This window comes from Pleurodeles waltl, chromosome 8 (genome assembly GCF_031143425.1).
Source record: "Pleurodeles waltl isolate 20211129_DDA chromosome 8, aPleWal1.hap1.20221129, whole genome shotgun sequence".
NCBI classification, from domain to species: domain Eukaryota; kingdom Metazoa; phylum Chordata; class Amphibia; order Caudata; family Salamandridae; genus Pleurodeles; species Pleurodeles waltl.
Genome location: NC_090447.1, coordinates 1,246,416,567 through 1,246,434,814, shown reverse-complemented (window position 1 = coordinate 1,246,434,814; position 18,248 = coordinate 1,246,416,567). Strand labels below are relative to the sequence as shown.

At 45.7% G+C, this 18,248-nt stretch overlaps 1 protein-coding gene across 1 annotated transcript in view; it reads left to right on the top strand.

Annotated features, from left to right (window-relative positions):
* Window positions 1-18,248, top strand: part of KL (klotho) — a 308,577-nt gene that overhangs the window by 274,741 nt on the left and 15,588 nt on the right. The window contains exon 4 of the mRNA XM_069205555.1: window positions 1,959-3,072. Within this exon, the coding sequence (XP_069061656.1) occupies window positions 1,959-3,072 (1,114 nt within the window). The remainder of the gene's footprint in view (window positions 1-1,958; window positions 3,073-18,248) is intronic.

Sequence of the window (18,248 nt, the reverse complement as noted above, 5' to 3'; positions counted from 1 at the left end):
CTTCTTACAATGCCATAGTCTGGAGATGCAGAGTGTATGTAGTTAGGAATTAACCACTTGCTCAAATTGCATGCATGAATCCATCCTCACGGTTTTGCAAATGCTAAGTATTTTATGGAGATGGTCTTGCTTAGTATAACATATATAAGGCTTTCTATAATCAGGTACAAATGTACATGTGCTCCCATTTGGTATTTCAAGTTCCGAGAAGAAAGGTTTTGGATTTCCCCATGCGCTTTTCACATGTGGAATAATTGTCCTGATACCAACAACATGGGATTTTGCTGTGTGATTATTCCCAAACTGCATATTATCCCCCATTTCGACCTGCAAAACTCATTCTTGAAAGGCAAATTAGGCCTGGGGAAAAGAAACAAGGTGTAGACCGTAGTGCTACTCCCTCATGATATTTCCAAGCTGGGGCCATATTGTATATCATTAATGCATGGAACTTGTGGTTACTGCAGAAAATATTGTAATGCAAAATACCCTGTTTAGTAAACTGTCAAAGTCCTAATTCCCATTCAAAAAGACGCAACTATGCAGAACAATTCCAGACTCCCAATAGCGTTAAAATAATATGCATGTGCACTTCCAATGAGCCTGGTACTTTAAAAATATTTGTACTCTTTACAAAGAAAGAAGTAGATGGATTTTACAGTGGCGTATTTAAGAAACCTCTGAATTAACTTTCTCGTTCCACCCTCCCCTGTGTCTCAGCCAGTGGCGACTGCTACTGAACGGGGGTGGTGAGACGGGGCGGGACAGGAGGGGTTAAAAAAGAATAATAATATATATTTTTTTTTAAACTACCTTTGAGGGGAGACACACTTGTCTCCCCTCCGTCCTCATCCGCTTCCTGTTCCTGGGTGTCATGATTGGTCTGAGTGGCCTGCTTCGCCACTCAGACTGGGAGCCTGTGTATGTTCTCCACTTGGCTGTTCAATACAACTGAGTAGAGAACATGCAAAGTACGCATGTCTGTTTGGCCGGCCCAACATGTCTGGCCAAACTGACATGCGCACATTGTGATGCATAGCGCTCCTCCGGCCCTCTCCCTCCAGCCCAGCCCCGCCCCTTATTCCCAGGAAAAATAAAATGATGATAACGTAGGGTATGTTATTATCATCTTATTTTTCCTTTTTCAAAAATCCAGCAGGGCCACGCTCCTGGTCTCATTGAGTGTCATTAGCTTAAATATACACATTATTCATATTTTGCTGTGAGACAATCATAGCATTTGCTTAGTAAACAAAAATAGCTAGCAATACCTTCTTAGAAAATATAACAACAGAGTTTGGGTTTGCTAGATCCAGCAATTGACATTCCATGATCAATCTCCGAACCGAGTGGTGTCAAACAAATACTTCAAAACACAGTTGTCTTCTATTCTCATACTGCTCGCGTTTGTGAAATAAGTGGTGCTGCAGCACCGCCCACACCCCTAGCTTCAGCACTGCTGTGTTTTGTACAAGACTGGTGCCATTTACCACTCTTGGCCTTCCTTGCTCGCGCTGCCTTGTGTATGTTGAACCCTGTTAAGTTTACCAGGTCATTGTGTTCTGTGCTGCTCCAGTTTAGGTTGTTTCTTTGAATTCTGCTATTTGTAGTCTCTCTTATTCAATTATAAAACATCACTGGAATACCACATCTCACATAGACCTAGGAAACTTGGCAGCTATGTACCTTACACCATTTTTTTCACTGAGCTAGAATAAAAGTAGTGAAAGAATCATTGTACGATGGAAAGGTATTCACAATACAAGATGATTTTAACTGTCACTACTTATAGAGAATATAAATGTTGCTAATGATGTATCTTGCTAATCTTTGTTAGTTTAACCAATCAATAATTTTTAACAATGCTGTGACCAGACCAGAGAGCATTGAGTCTACCATGCTTCAGTTACTGTACATAGAGAAATCATCTTTAATTCTCATCTGTTTTTTCATTGCAGATTGATACAACCCTATCCCAATTCAATGATCCTAATATCTACGTGTGGGACTTTAATGTCAGCAAGAAGCTTATAAAAGTGGGTGTCATCAGCCAGAGGCGCAAACCTCACTGTGCTGATTTTGCTTCTATCCGGCGCCAAATTGCTCTTCTCCAAGAAATGCACGTGAACCACTTTCACTTTTCACTCACATGGTCTTGGATTCTGCCGCTTGGGAACCTAACACTTATCAACCACACAATGCTTCACTACTACCAGTGTTTTGTCAGTGAACTAGCTAGAGTCAACATCACTCCAGTTGTTGCCCTATGGCAGCCAACTACTTTGAATCAGGGTCTCCCCCTTACGCTCTTCAAGCATGGAGCCTGGGAAAACTTTGAGACGGTCAAGGCTTTTGTGGATTATGCTAAACTCTGCTTTCAGCATCTTGGCAGCCATGTTGGAGTGTGGATCACGCTCAATGAACCCTACATGAGAAACATCACATACACTTCAGGGCACAATTTGCTGAAGGCTCATGCACTAGCATGGCACCTCTATGACAAAGAATTTAGGAAAGCTCAAAGAGGTAAGATTTCAATAGCCTTGCAGGCTGATTGGGTGGAACCTGCTTGCCCCTTCTCTCACAATGACAAGGAAGCAACCAAAAGGATTCTGGAGTTTGACATAGGTTGGCTTGCTGAACCAATATTTGGTAATGGTGATTATCCACGTGTGATGAGAGAATGGCTGAGCCAAAGGAACAGCTTTGATCTTTATAACTTCTATTTGCCATATTTTTCTGATGATGAGAGAAAACTCATTCAGGGATCATTTGACTTTTTTGCCTTGAGTCATTACACCACTACGCTTGTCTACTGGGAAAAGGAAGATGTGTCAAAGTATGACCACTATTATGGAGTGCAGCCAATAAATGATATCACATGGCTCTTTTCTCCAAAGAGGATGGCTGTGGTTCCTTGGGGTCTACGCAAAGTTCTGAATTGGGTAAAATCAAAATATGGGAAGATTCCAGTTTATATCTTAGCCAATGGCATTGACGATGGCCAGAATTTGATCCAAGACAAACTGCGAGTGTACTATATAGAGAATTACATCAATGAGGCACTAAAAGGTAAGACTCTTGCAAACTACTCGTGCATAATGTAAAGAGATAAATTGCTTGTAAGCTTTTGTATTTTCCACAAACTTTGAAGTAGAAAAGAAAGAGTAAAAATGCACAGACAAGGACTGTGGCAGCTGGTGACGTTTGAATGTGGTGGTTTGTAAAAGTGGTGTATGTCTTTTATGTAGCAAGCCAAGCAAGAGAACCCAATGGACAAACATGGCATTTGGAGGGGATCTTAACCAAAGAATTGTTTGACAAAAGATTGGCAAATGGTGCAGTGAAGCTAATCTTAATAGATAATTTTGTAACAAAGAAAGAAGGTTTATAAAGCAATTGTGAACCTGTAGTCTGGAAATATTTAAACACAATTAAAACAGCCCCATATCTTAAAGCATTAATATGTTCAATAGTTACTGTACTGTGCAAGTTGTACAGCTCAACAAAGTCAGGCCCTTTAAAGTGTGTGTTTGCCCAGTGTGTTGCATTGTGTGATTGATTGACTTCGGAAGAAAATGTTCTAACCAGGATGCCATCCAACAGGTATTTTGGTTTCTCCTGAGCTTTCTGTTATTGCATCCAGATATATAACACAACAACTGACATACAACTAAAACCTGCCACAATTATCAGGATTTGTCGATGGTTGTTAGCTGTTTATGACGAATGAGTATCATCAATTATTTTGTCATCCGTAATTAATATTGAAAATGTTTAAATTCTAAAATTGTGAGTGTTGAACCGGACAGCCTTAGGGTGGTCACCCCTAACTTTTTGCCTGCCTCCCTCCATTTTTTGGACACTGTTTTTGCTGGTTTTAGGACTCTGTGCAATTTACCACTGCTAACCAGTGCTAAAGTGCATATGCTGTCTCCCTTAAAACATGGTGACATTGGTTCATACCCAATTGGCTTATTTAACCTACTTTTAAGACCCCAGTAAAGTGCACTACATGTGCCCAGGGCCTGTAGATTAAATGCTACTAGTGGGCCTGCAGCACTGATTGTGCCACCAACATAAGTTGCCCCTTAACCATGCCCCGGGCTTGCCATTGCAAGGCCTGTTTGTGCAGTTTCACTGCCACTTCGACTTGGCATTTAAAAGTACTTGCCTAGCCTTAAACCCTTTTTTATACATATAAGTCACCTCTAAGGTATGCCCTAGGTAACCCATAGGGCAGGGTGCTATGTAGGTCAAAGGCAGGACATGTACCTGTGTAGTTTATATGTCCTGGTAGTGTAAAACTCCTAAATTCATTTTTCCACTACTGTGAGGGCTGCTCCTGTCATAAGCTAACATTATTAAGGCTACCCTCATATACTGTTTGAGTGGTAGATTTTGATCTAAAAGGAGTAACAAGGTCATATTTTGTATGGCTAGAATGGTAATACAAAATCCTGCTGACTGGTGAAGTTGGATTTAATATTACTATTTTAGAAATGCCCCTTTTAGAAGGTGAGCATTTCTCTGCATGTAAATACTTCTGTAACTTACAATCCACATCTGGCTGGGTTAGTTGACAGCTCTCTTGTGCATTTCACTCAGACAACCCCAAACACAGGATGCTCAGTCACACCTGCACAAATCTGCATACTGAATGGGTCTTCCTGGGCTGGGAGGTTGGAGGGCCTGACACTTGCATGTCAAAGGACAGTGGCCTGCCCTCACACAATGGATTGCCACACCCCCTGCTGGGACCCTGACAGACAGTATGGAACTGAAAGGGGAACTTGGCACTTCTAAGCCACTCTTTGAAGTCTCCCCCACTTCAAAGGCACATTTGGGTTTTTAGGAAGGGCCTCTGACCCTACCAACTCAGACACTTCTGGATAAGATACCACTGGTGAAGAATCTCTGAACCAGAACCTGCAATCTGCCAAGAGAAGCTGCCTGGCTGCCCAAAGGACTCACCTGACTGCTTTGGTGAAAAGGACTGCTCCCTTGCTGTTGCCCTGCTGCCTTGCTGCCCTCTGGCTCTGCTGAGCAGTGCACTCCAAGGGCTCGGGTTAAACCTGCCTCCTGTTCTCTGAAGTCTCAGGGCCAAAAAGACTTAGGCGGTCATTCCAACCCTGGCGGTCCGAGACCTCCAGGGTTGGGGACCGCGGGAGCGCCGCCAACAGGCTGGCGGTGCTCCTATGGGCATTCTGATCGCGGCGGTACAGCCGCGGTCAGTGACGGAAAACCGGCGGTATACCGCCGGTTTTCCGCTGCCCTGGGGAATCCTCCATGGCGGCGCAGCTTGCTGCGCCGCCATGGGGATTCCGACCCCCATACCGCCATCCTGTTCCTGGCGGTTTCGGCCGCCAGGAACAGGATGGCGGTATGGGGTGTAGTGGGGCCCCTGGGGGCCCCTGCAGTGCCCATGCCAATGGCATGGGCACTGCAGGGGCCCCCTAACAGGGCCCCACAAAGATTTTCAGTGTCGGCAATGCAGACACTGAAAATCGCGACGGGTGCAACTGCACCCGTCGCACCCCTTCCACTCCGCCGGCTCCATTCGGAGCCGGCATCCTCGTGGAAGGGTGTTTCCCGCTGGGCTGGCGGGCGGCCTTCTGGCGGTCGCCCTCCAGCCCAGCGGGAAACCCAGAATAACCGCGGCGGTCTTCTGACTGCGCAGCGGTATTCTGGCGGCTCCCGCCGGCCCTGCGGTTACCGCAGCCGGCGGGAGTCAGAATGACCCCCTTAATCTCTGCAAAGAACTCCTTGTGCAGTGAAATTTCGATGCACAGCCTGCCAGAAAGGATGCACAGCCTGCATCGCAGTGAGAAAATCACTGCACGCTGAACCGGAATGACGCACCTCGCTCCCCAAGTGGAAATCAAAGCAGCACCAGTGTTGCGTCCGGAACTCTGATGCACGGCCGACTGGATCGACGCATAGCCAAGCCGGAACAATGCAGCCCAACTTCCTGCAAGAAGAATCGACAAAGCACCTGCAGTGTGCCAGAAATTTCCCTGCATCGCCCACGGGATCGACGTGGCTCCTGTGACTCCGTCCTGCACGCCCAGGATTTCTCCGTATCGTCCTCAAGGTGTCCAAATACCCCGCAACCCGAAGAGGATCCAAGTCAGCTCATTGGAAATCGACGCAATGCCCTGGCTGCGTGAAAAATATTGACGCATCGTCTGTGTGCGCCCGGAGAAACCGACGTACACCTCCCCGTTTTCCACACATCTCCTCCTCTGTGGTCCCTTGCAGATAATTTAGATGCAAACCAGGTACTTTGTGCTTGCAAGAGACAGTTATTGCTTTTAAGAACTTAAGACTCTTTTTATCATTCTCTAAAGTGATATTTCAATGTGTACTTATCAAACCTTGATAATTTTGACCTTTTCTTATCCAGATAAATATTCTATATTTTTGTAAACCTGTGTGGTGTATATTTGAGGTGCTTATAGTGTGTTATTGCATGATTTATTGCACAAATACTTTACACATTGCCTTCTAAGTTAAGCCTGCCTGCTCAGTGCCAAGCTACCAGAGGTTGACTTACCCTGACTAGAGTGAGGGTCCTTGCTTGGACAGGGGCTAAGGTGCCTGCCAACCAAAGACCCAATTTCTAACATTGGTGATCAGCGGTGAGGATAGGACTTGTATTTGTGCAGTGAGGTACAAAAGCTACGTGTACACTACCAACCCACAGTTGAAGGTCAACTTGATTTTTTATCTTTTTCTGCAATTTCCTTTTCTATCTGACATTTTTAACTAAATCCTCATTCAACATGTCTCTGTCTGGGTCTCAAGCAGGAGCTGAAAATGTTGACCTAGTCAAGCTGGAGGCATACTCTGTTATCCAGCTGGAGGTGTTCTGCAAGGGTATGAGGGTACCTACCCGAGGTGCCTCCAGAAAGGAGGAATACCAAAAGGCGCTGAGGGCCTGGGCAGAAGCCCATTCAGATGAGAATGTTGAGGAGGATGACCAGGAGGATGGCCCCTCAGAGGATTTCTTGCCAGCAGTAGGGATTGTTACTTCTGTAATTGTGCCCCTTAGTAAACCAGGGAACAGTGTCTCTAGCCATGGCCTGACCGCAGAGGAAAGGAGGGGGGAGGGAGAATTTCAACTGCAAATGGCAAAGTTAAGCATGGAGGCAGAGGAGAGGAAAGCTGAGAGAGAGGCTGAGAGAGCAGCCAAACATGTTGAAGCTGAGAGAGCTGAGGCTGCAGCTGAGAGAGCCTTGGCTGAAAATAAACTTTTGTTGGCTCATGAACTGAGTCTCAAAGAGCTGGACATCAAGGCTAGGCAGTCTGAGTCCAACAGTGATGGTGGCAGCATACATGCAGGACCTGCTGGGGAAAGGATGGTTTGTATACCCAAAAATGTGGTTCCAAGGTATGTGGTGAGTGATGACATTGATAGGTGGTTGGATGCTTATGAAGTTGCAATAAGGGCTCATGGGGTTTCTGAAGAGCAATGGGGTGCGGCCTTGTGGTGGTATTTAGCAGTAGTGGGGAGGGACACACTCCTTGCATTGGACCCAAGGGATCAAACACATATGCACCCATGAAAACCCATTGTACCCAAGGGATCAAACATATATGCACCCATGAAAACCGCTTTACTTGCCAAGTTTGGGCTGACACTTGAGAAATACCGTCAGAGGTTCAGCGACAGCATCAAACTCTCCACACAGAACTGGGTAGACTTTTTTGAATTCTCCAGTAAGGCACTGACTGGTTAGGTGCAGGGCAGCAAAGTATATGACTATTTGGGGTTATATAGTTTGATCCTTAAAGATATATGTTCAGTGTTTGCTTTACAGAGTTACGCCAGCACCTAGTTGACAGTAAGATGACTGATCCTAGAAAGCTTGCTGAGGAGACGGACCTCTGGGTTATTACCAGAGTGTCCAAAAAGGTACCTGGGGGGACACCCACAAAGGTGGTCAGGGTTCCCACCAGAAGAAAGAGGGGGGGAGAAAAACTTACAAATAAAGAGTTCTTAAAAGGCCCCCAAAGCAATTCCCAGAGGGGGTGGTGGTAACCAGTGTCTGCCTGAATGTAGGAAGAAGCCAGGGATCTTTGACTAAAAGCAAGGGAAATTTATCCCGAAATGCTTAGAGTGCTTCAAACATGGACACTCTAAGGGTGACTCTCAGTGTCCCAAGAGGGCACAGCCCCACACTGCTTTTGGTCAGGAGCTCGCTCCCCCACCCTCGCAGCACCACCTAGCTGTGCCCGTGTCCCTGACCCCCGCCCACGCTGCTGTTGAGTGTTTGAGGCTCTCCTCCACCCGCAGGCACCCGCCTGCGCCTCATCCGTGGTGTCTAGTGGGCTGCAGGTAAGCGTTCCTAGACTTGTGCATTGTTTTATTGTGACTGTTTCTATCGTTTTTATTGTGCCTTGTTTTTCCTGCTTCAGTGTATTTTGTGCCATTTTGACCCTTGTGCGCTCCTCTGCCGGCTCTCCCTGAGCCGATCCTCTGCCTTCCCGCTTCTGCGGCCCTGCAGCCCTGCCCCTCTCGTGCCCCCATTTGCCTTCCTCTCCAGCCTCCCAGCTGCTCCTCCCGCCCTCCTCCCTTCTTAATGGCGGTCGCTGCGCGACTGCACGACTGCGCAGCGGGCGCGCCCCTGGTGTGCCAGAGGCACGCCAGAGGTAAGCCCGTCTGTGCCTGGACCGCACCCAGCGCCAGTACCCCTGGCCCGTGGCCCCCCCACACCACCAGAGACCGTTACACCGCCAGCGACCTCCACGCCCTCAACCCAGGACGCTCCTCCACCTGTTTCCAGTGCAACCCTAGGACCACCACCAAAGGACCCTTCGCCTGCCAAGCCTGCCACTTCATCTGCACCCTAAAGCGCCATGACAGACCTGCCAACAACCACCTTAACTGCATTCTACTCAACACCCGCTCCATCCACAAACATGCTGTCGAACTTTGGGACCTGCTGATCTCCACATCACCGGACATCGCCTTCCTCACCGAAACCTGGACAAGCTGGGGGGGGGGGGGGAGGGACAGGACACATGTTAGACCTGACATCCTTTGGGTGGTCACCCCTAACTTTTTGCCTGTCTCCCTCCATTTTTTGGACACTGTTTTTGCTGGTTTTAGGACTCTGCGCAATTTACCACTGCTAACCATTGCTAAAGTGAATATGCTCTCTCTCTTAAAACATGGTGACATTGGTTCATACCCAATTGGCTTCTTTAATCTACTTTTAAGACCCCAGTAAAGTGCACTACATGTGCCCAGGGCCTGTAGATTAAATGCTACTAGTGGGCCTGCAGCACTGATTGTGCCACCAACATAAGTTGCCCCTTAACCATGCCTCAGGCCTGCCATTGCAAGGACTGTTTGTGCAGTTTCACTGCCACTTCGACTTGGCATTTAAAAGTACTTGCCAAGCCTTAAACCCTTTTTCTACATATAAATCACCTCTAAGGTATGCCCTCGATAACCCATGGGGCAGGGTGCTATGTAGGTAAAAGGCAGGACATGTACCTGTGTAGTTTATATGTCCTGGTAGTGTAAAACCCCTAAATTTGTTTCTCCACTACTGTGAGGCCTGCTCCTTTCATAGGCATAGGAAATTCCCTGGCGCTGATAGTGCCTACCGCCATGGTTGTCGTGGCAGTACGCTTGCCACGAAAACCATGGCGGTAGGCGGGGGTCATAATCCCGAGGGTGGGATTGTGACGGCCGCCGGGCTGGAGACCGAAGTCTCCAGCCCAGCGTCCATTACCACCCTGGCGGCCGGAGTGGTACATTGCGGCCGGAGTGGTACATTGGCGGTTTGGCTTGAGCCAAACCGCCAATGTCACAATTTGGGAAAAGGTGCTGCCAGCCTGTTGGCAGTACCTTTACCAAATTGCCGCTGATCGCTAGGGTCGTAATGAGGGTCCTAATATTTTTGGGAATTTTTCTTGTATTTAACAAATCAGGAAACTGTAAGAACATATTTCTACCCTCACGCTTCACACTGATATTTAGATAACACTTCACTAGAGAGCAAAAGCCCTGCACATCTTTTGGATCAACTTCACCTGGGAACAAATACAGCAGCTCCAGCTCTTAAGCCATTTGACACCAGGGATGAGATCATTATTAATACGGACGCCAGTTCCGTTGGGCTGGGTGCTGTGTTAATACAAAGAAGAGGGGGTGAAGAAGTTACAATTGCATATGCTTCTAGACCGTTGAGCTCGTCTGAAATTAATTATTCCACCATTGAAAAGGAGGCATTGGCATGTTGGTGGGGTGTCGACCATTTCCGCAAGTTTGTCTGGGGTTTAAAATTTGTGATTCGTACTGATCATCGTCCATTAATAGAAGTATTTTCGACTAAAGGAGCAGGTAGGGCCACTCCTAGAATTGCTCGTTGGGTGGCCAGAATGTTGGAGTACAATTATGATTTGGTGTATTTTCCTGGAAAAAAAAAATTGTTGGCCGATTGTCTGTCTAGGCTTCCTGTGCGTTCAGTACTGGGGGGAAAGGGAGAACCTGAAGTTGATGAACTCATTGCATATGTTGGTGTGGATATTGGATGTGTGACAGAAGGTAGAATTTCACATGAGGAATGGGTGTCAATGGTTCAGAAAGATGTCGTGCTGCAAGAAGTGATGGGTTATTGCCGTCATAGGTGGCCAAGTAGAGGTAGTGCTTCTTGCGATGCAGAGCATTTCCGCCATGTTGGTGGATGGAGTTATGTTCAGGGGCGAGCTGTTGGTGGTTCCTACTGGCTTGCGGAAATGAGTATTGGAATTGGCTCATGAGGGCCATCTCGGAATGAGCGCAACTAAAAGACGAATCAGATCGGAGTACTGGTGGCCAGGGCTTGATAGGGAGGTGGAACATCATGTAAGGGAGTGTGTGTTGTGTGCATGGAGTGATAGGTCACAAAAGGTTGTTAAAAAGGATCCTGTGGTGTCTGACAAATCGGATGGGCCGTGGAAAAAGATAGCTATTGATATTATGGGTCCGTTTAATATTTTGGGAAGTGTGCCAAAATATGCTTTGGTGGTTGTGGACTATTTTTCCAGGTGGCCAGTCGTGAAATTTGTAGAAAACATAAATACTGTGTGTGTTGTGGAGTTTTTGTCGGATTTATTTGACATAGAAGGTGTTCCGGAGATGATAGTTTCTGACAATGGTGTGCAATTTGTATCAAATGTTATGAAAGAGTTTTTGTGCAAATTTGATATAGAGCACATCAGAGCATCTGTTTATTATCCACAGAGTAATGGTTTGGTGGAGAGATGGAACAGAACGCTGAAAGAGGGGCTGCAATTAGCGATCTACAATGGTATAAATTGGCTGAAGGCTGTGAAGGACCTAGTTTGGTCATACCGTACAACTCCCCACAGTGTGACGGGAAAGTCACCTTTCGAGGTCATGAGAGGTAGAAGACCGAGGGCATTGTTGTCAAAGGGTTTGGTGAATAAAAAATGTTATATGAGTGATATACCTGGTGATTACAAGGTTGGTGATTGGGTGCGAGTAGTGAAGGGTGCGTGGACAGCCAAAGGGGAGTCTAAGTTTTCAGAGCCTTTGGAGGTGAGAAAAGTCTATAGGTATGCTATGTTGCTGAGTGATGGTAATGTGTGGAACCATGGGAAGGTTATAAGAGTGCCTGGAGGGGGCAATCGGGAAAAGTTGCCCGACGTGGGAAGTAAATCGGGTAACAGTGTGGATGATAATACCAGCACTGGTGAAACCTCATTGTGTAAAAGAAGGCATGAAGGCGTGAAGGTGAGAGACAGGTCAATGTTGAAAAGGCCTAAGAGATTAGATGATTATGTCGCACGGTAACTTTGACAATGTGATTCTGTTACGATGTACTTTATTGAATCGCCAATATTTTGTTTATTATTCCTAGTTAATCATTTCGTCTCAGTGGGTTACAATTATTGTCATAAATCTGTTCATGTTAGGCTAAAGTTTTCATGTTGTAAAATATGTTGATGTTATTTTATTTTGAAGAAAAGGGGGTGTGTTGTATTCTAAGGATTCTGTTCCTCGCGCCGTGCGATGGAGATTGGTGCGTGTCGGCGCGAGGAATAGAATCAGGGAAAGGGAGAGCGAAGGAGGCAGCGGCGGTTGCGGTGTCTCCGTGTCTTCCTCCCGGTTATGTCCGGATCTAAGCCTCTGTTATTAAACAGACTTATATAAGAGCCCACAGCTTCTGTTTGGATCATTTCACAGTTATCTCAGTACAGCATACCTAACACAAGTTGAGCACTGACACTTGACTTTACAGAGGAAAAGATGCCAAATCTTACAGCGCTCGCATCCAGTCCTACCCTGTGACTAATGGAAAAGGGCGGGAACTATACCTGTGAATGACGGACATCTGGCCTCATGAAGAGATGCAGCCTGCAATGCCCGAAACTGTGAGCGTCACTAGCCAACAGTCGATACCAGAATAGACTACCATAGCACTGAAGGGCTTTAGGAAGGTAAGCCCTGCGTCGTGCATCACATTGTAGAAAGTTGATTTACTGCCTAGATTCTGACCTCCTTGTTCAGAGCGAGGCAGGTGAAATAGCCTGGGACAGGCTGGCCAGACTTAAGTACATCAGTTTATTTAGAGATGTGAGCTTATCTCCAAATAAATGGACTTATTTAATATTTTTTGCTGTAAAGATGTAGGAATTTCAGAGGGGTGCAGCCCCAGAGCTCTAATGTAGAAACCACCCCTCGACAAGAATAATGAGTAAAAAACACGCAATAATAATTATTCTGGTTAGCATTACAGTAACTCAGAGTTTGTGTGGGCAAAAGAATTGCAACTCGTTATGAGAAATACAAAACTGCTTTGCCCACTGAACCCTTTGAGGGACATGGGGGTAGGCTGGGAAGAGACAGGTCCATAAAAGGGAATATTATAAACATTTGCGAAGCCTATAGGTCTCGTCTTTCAGACTTCAGTAGAAAAGTGGAATGTTGTGTGTTAGAAATGGGGTCTCTAGTTGGTCCAATAGACTCTGATTGATTTTTTCCTGCTGGATGTGCGCTGCACGAGTTCTCAAAGCTATTTATATTACCTGAAATTGTGCTACAGGAGCATTACTTTACATACTCACAAATGCGTTTGTGAACTGACCAACTCCCTGTTAGTAGAAGCAACAGGTCACAGTCCTTTCTATGTCTATTAATTGTATGTACATATTTAAAGAATATTCCTATTTTAAATGGTTTGGGGCAAATGCACAAAGACTTGTATTAGTCTGTGTAGTAGTGCTACGGGAATCCTAAGTCTCTTACTCATAAATGCCTTTGTTAATTGGTCCCATTCCAGTCACAGTCACCTAACTTCAGTGAGGGTACTGCTTCTGGCTACAGACACTGGTCAAGGATCGCAATGTAATGGCACCCTTCGTACCTATTCTGGACATGCACTCACCTTTTCGAGTGCCTCCCTGCTACAGCTTACTTTACCCTGGAGTTTTTCTTATCTCTTAGCACCTTGCAGGAGTACCTCAAATGAACCATACTTGTACTAAAAATGCTAAGCTTTTGCAGATCCATGCAAAGATGATGAGCTGATATACACCTCCTTATATGATTTCTCCCTTTGTGTTGTTTGTATTAGTTTTCAGCCCTGATAAAAAGTCATGGATAATCATTCTTTTTGGGACAAAAAAAATGTTGACACCAGCATGAGTGGCTGGGCTAAGGTACTTAACCAATCAATTTATTAATATTTAATACTTGACATCTCAGCTATTCCTTCATCTTCACCTTACTCCAAACAACAAAACTATCCATTGATCAATGTGCAAGCTTGCAGCAACAAATACTACATACGTATGGAGAAATGTGCTTGGACCTTTTTCTGCCCCTGAAATATCAATACTGTGTAGTCTGCTACGTAGGAAGACCAGTCAGTGAATTATATCTAGTAAAATTGAAATACATTAGTTCTTTCCTTCGGGGACCCCTCTTGCTTCACAGAAGACAAAATTGCAACTTTTCTACTATAACCTTCTAAATGATCCCATCAGCCCACTGCATTACAATTTTAAAAGTAGGGCACAATTTTATGTGAGAGGACGCTCTTAAACTTTGAAATCTTGAACTACAGACCATCAGATTGCACATGTAATTAGTGCCCAGGGTGTAGGAGATGGTGAAATGGACATGATTATTGACCTTTGTATGGTGCTGGTGGGGCAGCTATGTCAGGGAATGCGGTTGTCGGATGTCCTATTACTTATGTATTACCCCCGCCCTTAAAAACAAAAAATACCCCAACGCCCCTCACCTCCACTCCTAAAACTACTGCAAACTCCCACCCCCCTAAAATCTAAACTACCCCAAGCCCCCACCCCGCCCCTAAAACTACCGCGACCCCCCACCTCAACACCTAAACTATACCAACCCCTCACCCCACCCCTAAAAACAAAAAATATCCCAACCCCCCACCCCTGCCCCTAAAACTTCCGCAATCCCCCTTACACCTAAACTACCCAACCATCCACCCCCACCCCAATCCTAAAAACTAAAAATCCCCTGAATCCCCCCGCCCCTGCCCCTAAAACAGCCCCAGCCCCACTTACCTGAGCGCATCCTCCTCAGAAGCCGACTCCCTTCTTCTGTGCCTTAACCACGCATGTGCGTTGTTCAGCACATGCGTGGTTATGGCACAGAAGAACAAAGTCATGGTTAACCAAAGCCTTGTTCCACTTTCATTGTTCATGACTTCTTTCTTCTGGAATCATGGTTCGGTATGTTTCCCCTAATAAACCACTGATCCACTCTAACCCTTGAATACTAATTTGATGAATGGAGGCAGTGAGAAAGTTTGCACCTGGGCCACATTTTCAGGACATTTTGCTAGTGCAAGTGCAGGCACTTTGCAAAGGAACACTTATGAGTAACTCTGAGATTTGTGAAGAGGAAGGGTATCGGGCACCACACCCTCAAATGACAATTTTATTTCTACCAAATTCTCAATTAGTGCACCAAATAAAAATGCACTGGATGCAAAACAGACTTTTTTAGCATTTGGTTATGGACAAAGCTGTTACTTGCTGAGTGCTTAATCCATCCAAGCGCTTTCTAAGAGCTATATTTAGGGTAGCACCATTACACACTCTGTCATTAACATAACATTTGATCTTTATTGTGACATTATAAACATTTTTAGAAGGGGAGAGGGGGCACGTGGCTGCCCTTCCCGAGTCTTTGCATGTCGAGGAGATCCTATCCCACAGGGCCTTTTTTCTAAGTTAAGAGGAGGTGGTGCTTGGCCCCCCTCCGAGTCTTCATGGTCTTGGAGACCCTGTCCCCCAGAGCTCTTGTTTTAAATTAGGAGAAGGGGAGTACATGACCACCTAGCCTATCTCCATGCCATCTGGGGGGGACCCCCTGCTTTGCCCACCCGGATCCCCCATAAACCTCTACATTTTAGATCACGAGCAGAGTCCGAGGTCAAATGAAGTAAATTTAAAATGCTGGTGGGTGTTATTTTATGTTTTAAAAAAGTCACAACCTCGCAGGAGTCCTGTTAGATTGCTACTTTTTTTTTTTTTTATTTGTATCTGGCCCTGTGGGGTTCCCTCTCGGACCCCCTACACAAATGCTAGAGAGGAAGGGTATCTCTACCCTGCCCCCTTATAGTATTTTTATTTTTTTAACTCAGGGCAGGGGACTAGGTCCAGTATCTGCTGCCCGCAACATTCTTCTTCATGTTGCAGTTAGCTCCAGTCTGAGCAAATTAGCCCAGAGGAAAAAGCCCTGTGGACCATTCAGAACACTTTAGTAGTCATTACGAGACTGCCAGACTCGTGGTGGTGGCCCCACCGCTGACAGGCTAGCAATGAGATGGCCACATTATGACTGTGGCGGAGATGTCACTGTCAGACCACTGACACCACTAGGCTGCCGCTAGCCGGCAGGCTGACGGTTCCAGTGGATTCTCATCCTCTAGGGCAGCGCTGCTTGCAGCGCCGCCCTGAGGATTAGGAGTCCCCATCCACCAGCCTTTCCATTAAGGCTGGTGGAATGGGAGACTCGTGGGGACCCTGGGGGCCCCTTCACTGCCCATGCACGTGGCATGGGCAGTGCAGGAGCCCCCATGCACAGCCCATTGCACATTCCACTGCCTGAATTACGGACAGTGGAATGCGTGACAGGTGCTGTTGCACCCACTGCACCACCACATTAGTGCCAACTCCATTACTCCACTACACTGTAATGAAGTCCAGTTAGGACCGGAGGGGTTCAGGCCGCACAGGCGGTCTGAGGGCGAGAAGAGTTTGGCAAACTCTTAATGACCACCTTTATTTTCAAAATGAGGTTTGAGGGCCTCACACCAGAGTCCCTCAAACCCAACCGTTCAGATATACCAATATTTCTGTTCCCTAATAGCTCAAACACTACTGAATGGCTTTACACCATATAACAAAAAGCACTTTTTCTGGACCAGATCTAGCTTCACTCGTAGTATGGCGAGTAAGGTGACAACACTGCATGGAGGTGCGCGACTTGTAGTATTTTGAAGGTGGCACATAAATTATATTTTTAAGTTGTAGCTGTAACTTTAAAATTTCTAATGTTTGTATAGTTTAAGTGGGGTTTGTATAGAAAGAAAAAGCATAATGTTTTCCCCAACTATAACTTAGCCTCAAACTTTGATTTTTTCAGTGAATTTAATTGTTTGCATTTTTTTAATAAAAATGTGTTTCAAATTAAAGTGTTGAGTGTAATTCAGTTGACAGTTCTTAAGTGGAGTGTTGTGGAGAATAGTGGAGAATAGTGTTGTAGGGTCTAATGTCACAGACTTCTTGTGTTGCACAGTGGAAAAGAGTAAAGTGGAGTAGAGTGGAGTGACATAGCGTACAATGAAGTAAAGTTTTAGTTAGTTGAGTGGCATGGTGTGTTGTATAGTGGAGCAGAGTATTGTAAAGTGGAGTGTCATGCTGTATAGTGGAGTAGTCTGTTGTACAGTACAGTTGAGTGTCATACAGTGGAGTGTCGTCAATTGCAGTGTCATGGAGTGGAGTGTTGTGGAATGGAGTGCCATTGACTAGAGTGTCATACAGTGGCAGAGTTGCACAATTGAGTGGCCTAGAGTGTAGTTTAGTGGCATACCTTGTTTTACAGTTCAGTGTTGTTGAGTGGAGTGTCATACAATTGAATGACATGCAATGTAGTGTCATACAATGTAGTGTCATAAAGTGGCATATCGTAGAGTGGACTGTGATACAGTGTCATATAGTGGAGGAGAGTGTCGTACAGTGGAGTGCTGTGTTGTATAGGGGACCGAGGTGTAGTAGGGAGGAGTGGAGTGTCATGTTCTACAATGTCATACAATGTACTAAAATGGCACAGAGTGGATGGGCATAGAGTGGAGTAGAGTGGTGCAGGGTGGCATAGAGTGTGGTAGAGTCTAGTAGAATAGAGTAACATAGAGAACAATAGGGTGTTATACAATGGAGCTGCATAGGGTGGATTGTCATACAATGGCGTAGAGTGAGTTGAAGTGCTATGTAGTGCAATGTACTGGAATTGGAGTTTTATGGGGTTGGTGTAACTTAAAATGGAGTGAAGTATAATAGAGTTTTTTTGTGTCATAGACTAGAGTGAGATAGAGTGGAGTAGAGTGGAGTGTTGTAGTATAGAATCAAATAAAGTGTCACAAATTGGAGTGGTGCCTCATACAGTAGAGTGCTGTGTTTGTAGAGTATTGGAAAGTCTGATAGAATGCAGTAGAGTGTTGTACAATGGAGTATACAGGCATAGAGTGGAGCGCAGAGTTGTACAGTGGAGTCTATAAGGATAGGGTGTAGTAGATTAGCATAGAGTGGCATGGACTGTAGTAGAGTTTTGTAGAGTAGGGTTATAAAGAGTGGAAGCGAGTGTCGTAGAGTGGAGCAGTGTAGAGCGGAGTGTTGATTGCCAAACAGTGACATAGAGTGGGGTAAATTATCATACAGTGGCAAAGAGTGGAGTGGAGTTGTCTGGAGTCACATAGGATAGAGATGAACAAAGTGTAAAAGAGTGGAGTGTATGTCGTAGAAAGGTCTGGTGTGGATTAGAATGGCCTGGCATATCATACAGTGGGTGAAGTGTCATAGAGTGGAGTGCTGTGTCGCACAATAGAATGGACTGGCGTGTTGTAGAGTGTTGGAAAGTGTTGTAGAGTGGAGTAGGGTGGACTGCCACAAAGTGTATTAGAGTGTTTACAGTGGAGGGGCATGAAGTAGAGTAAAGTATGGTACAGTGTGGTAGAGTGGAGTGG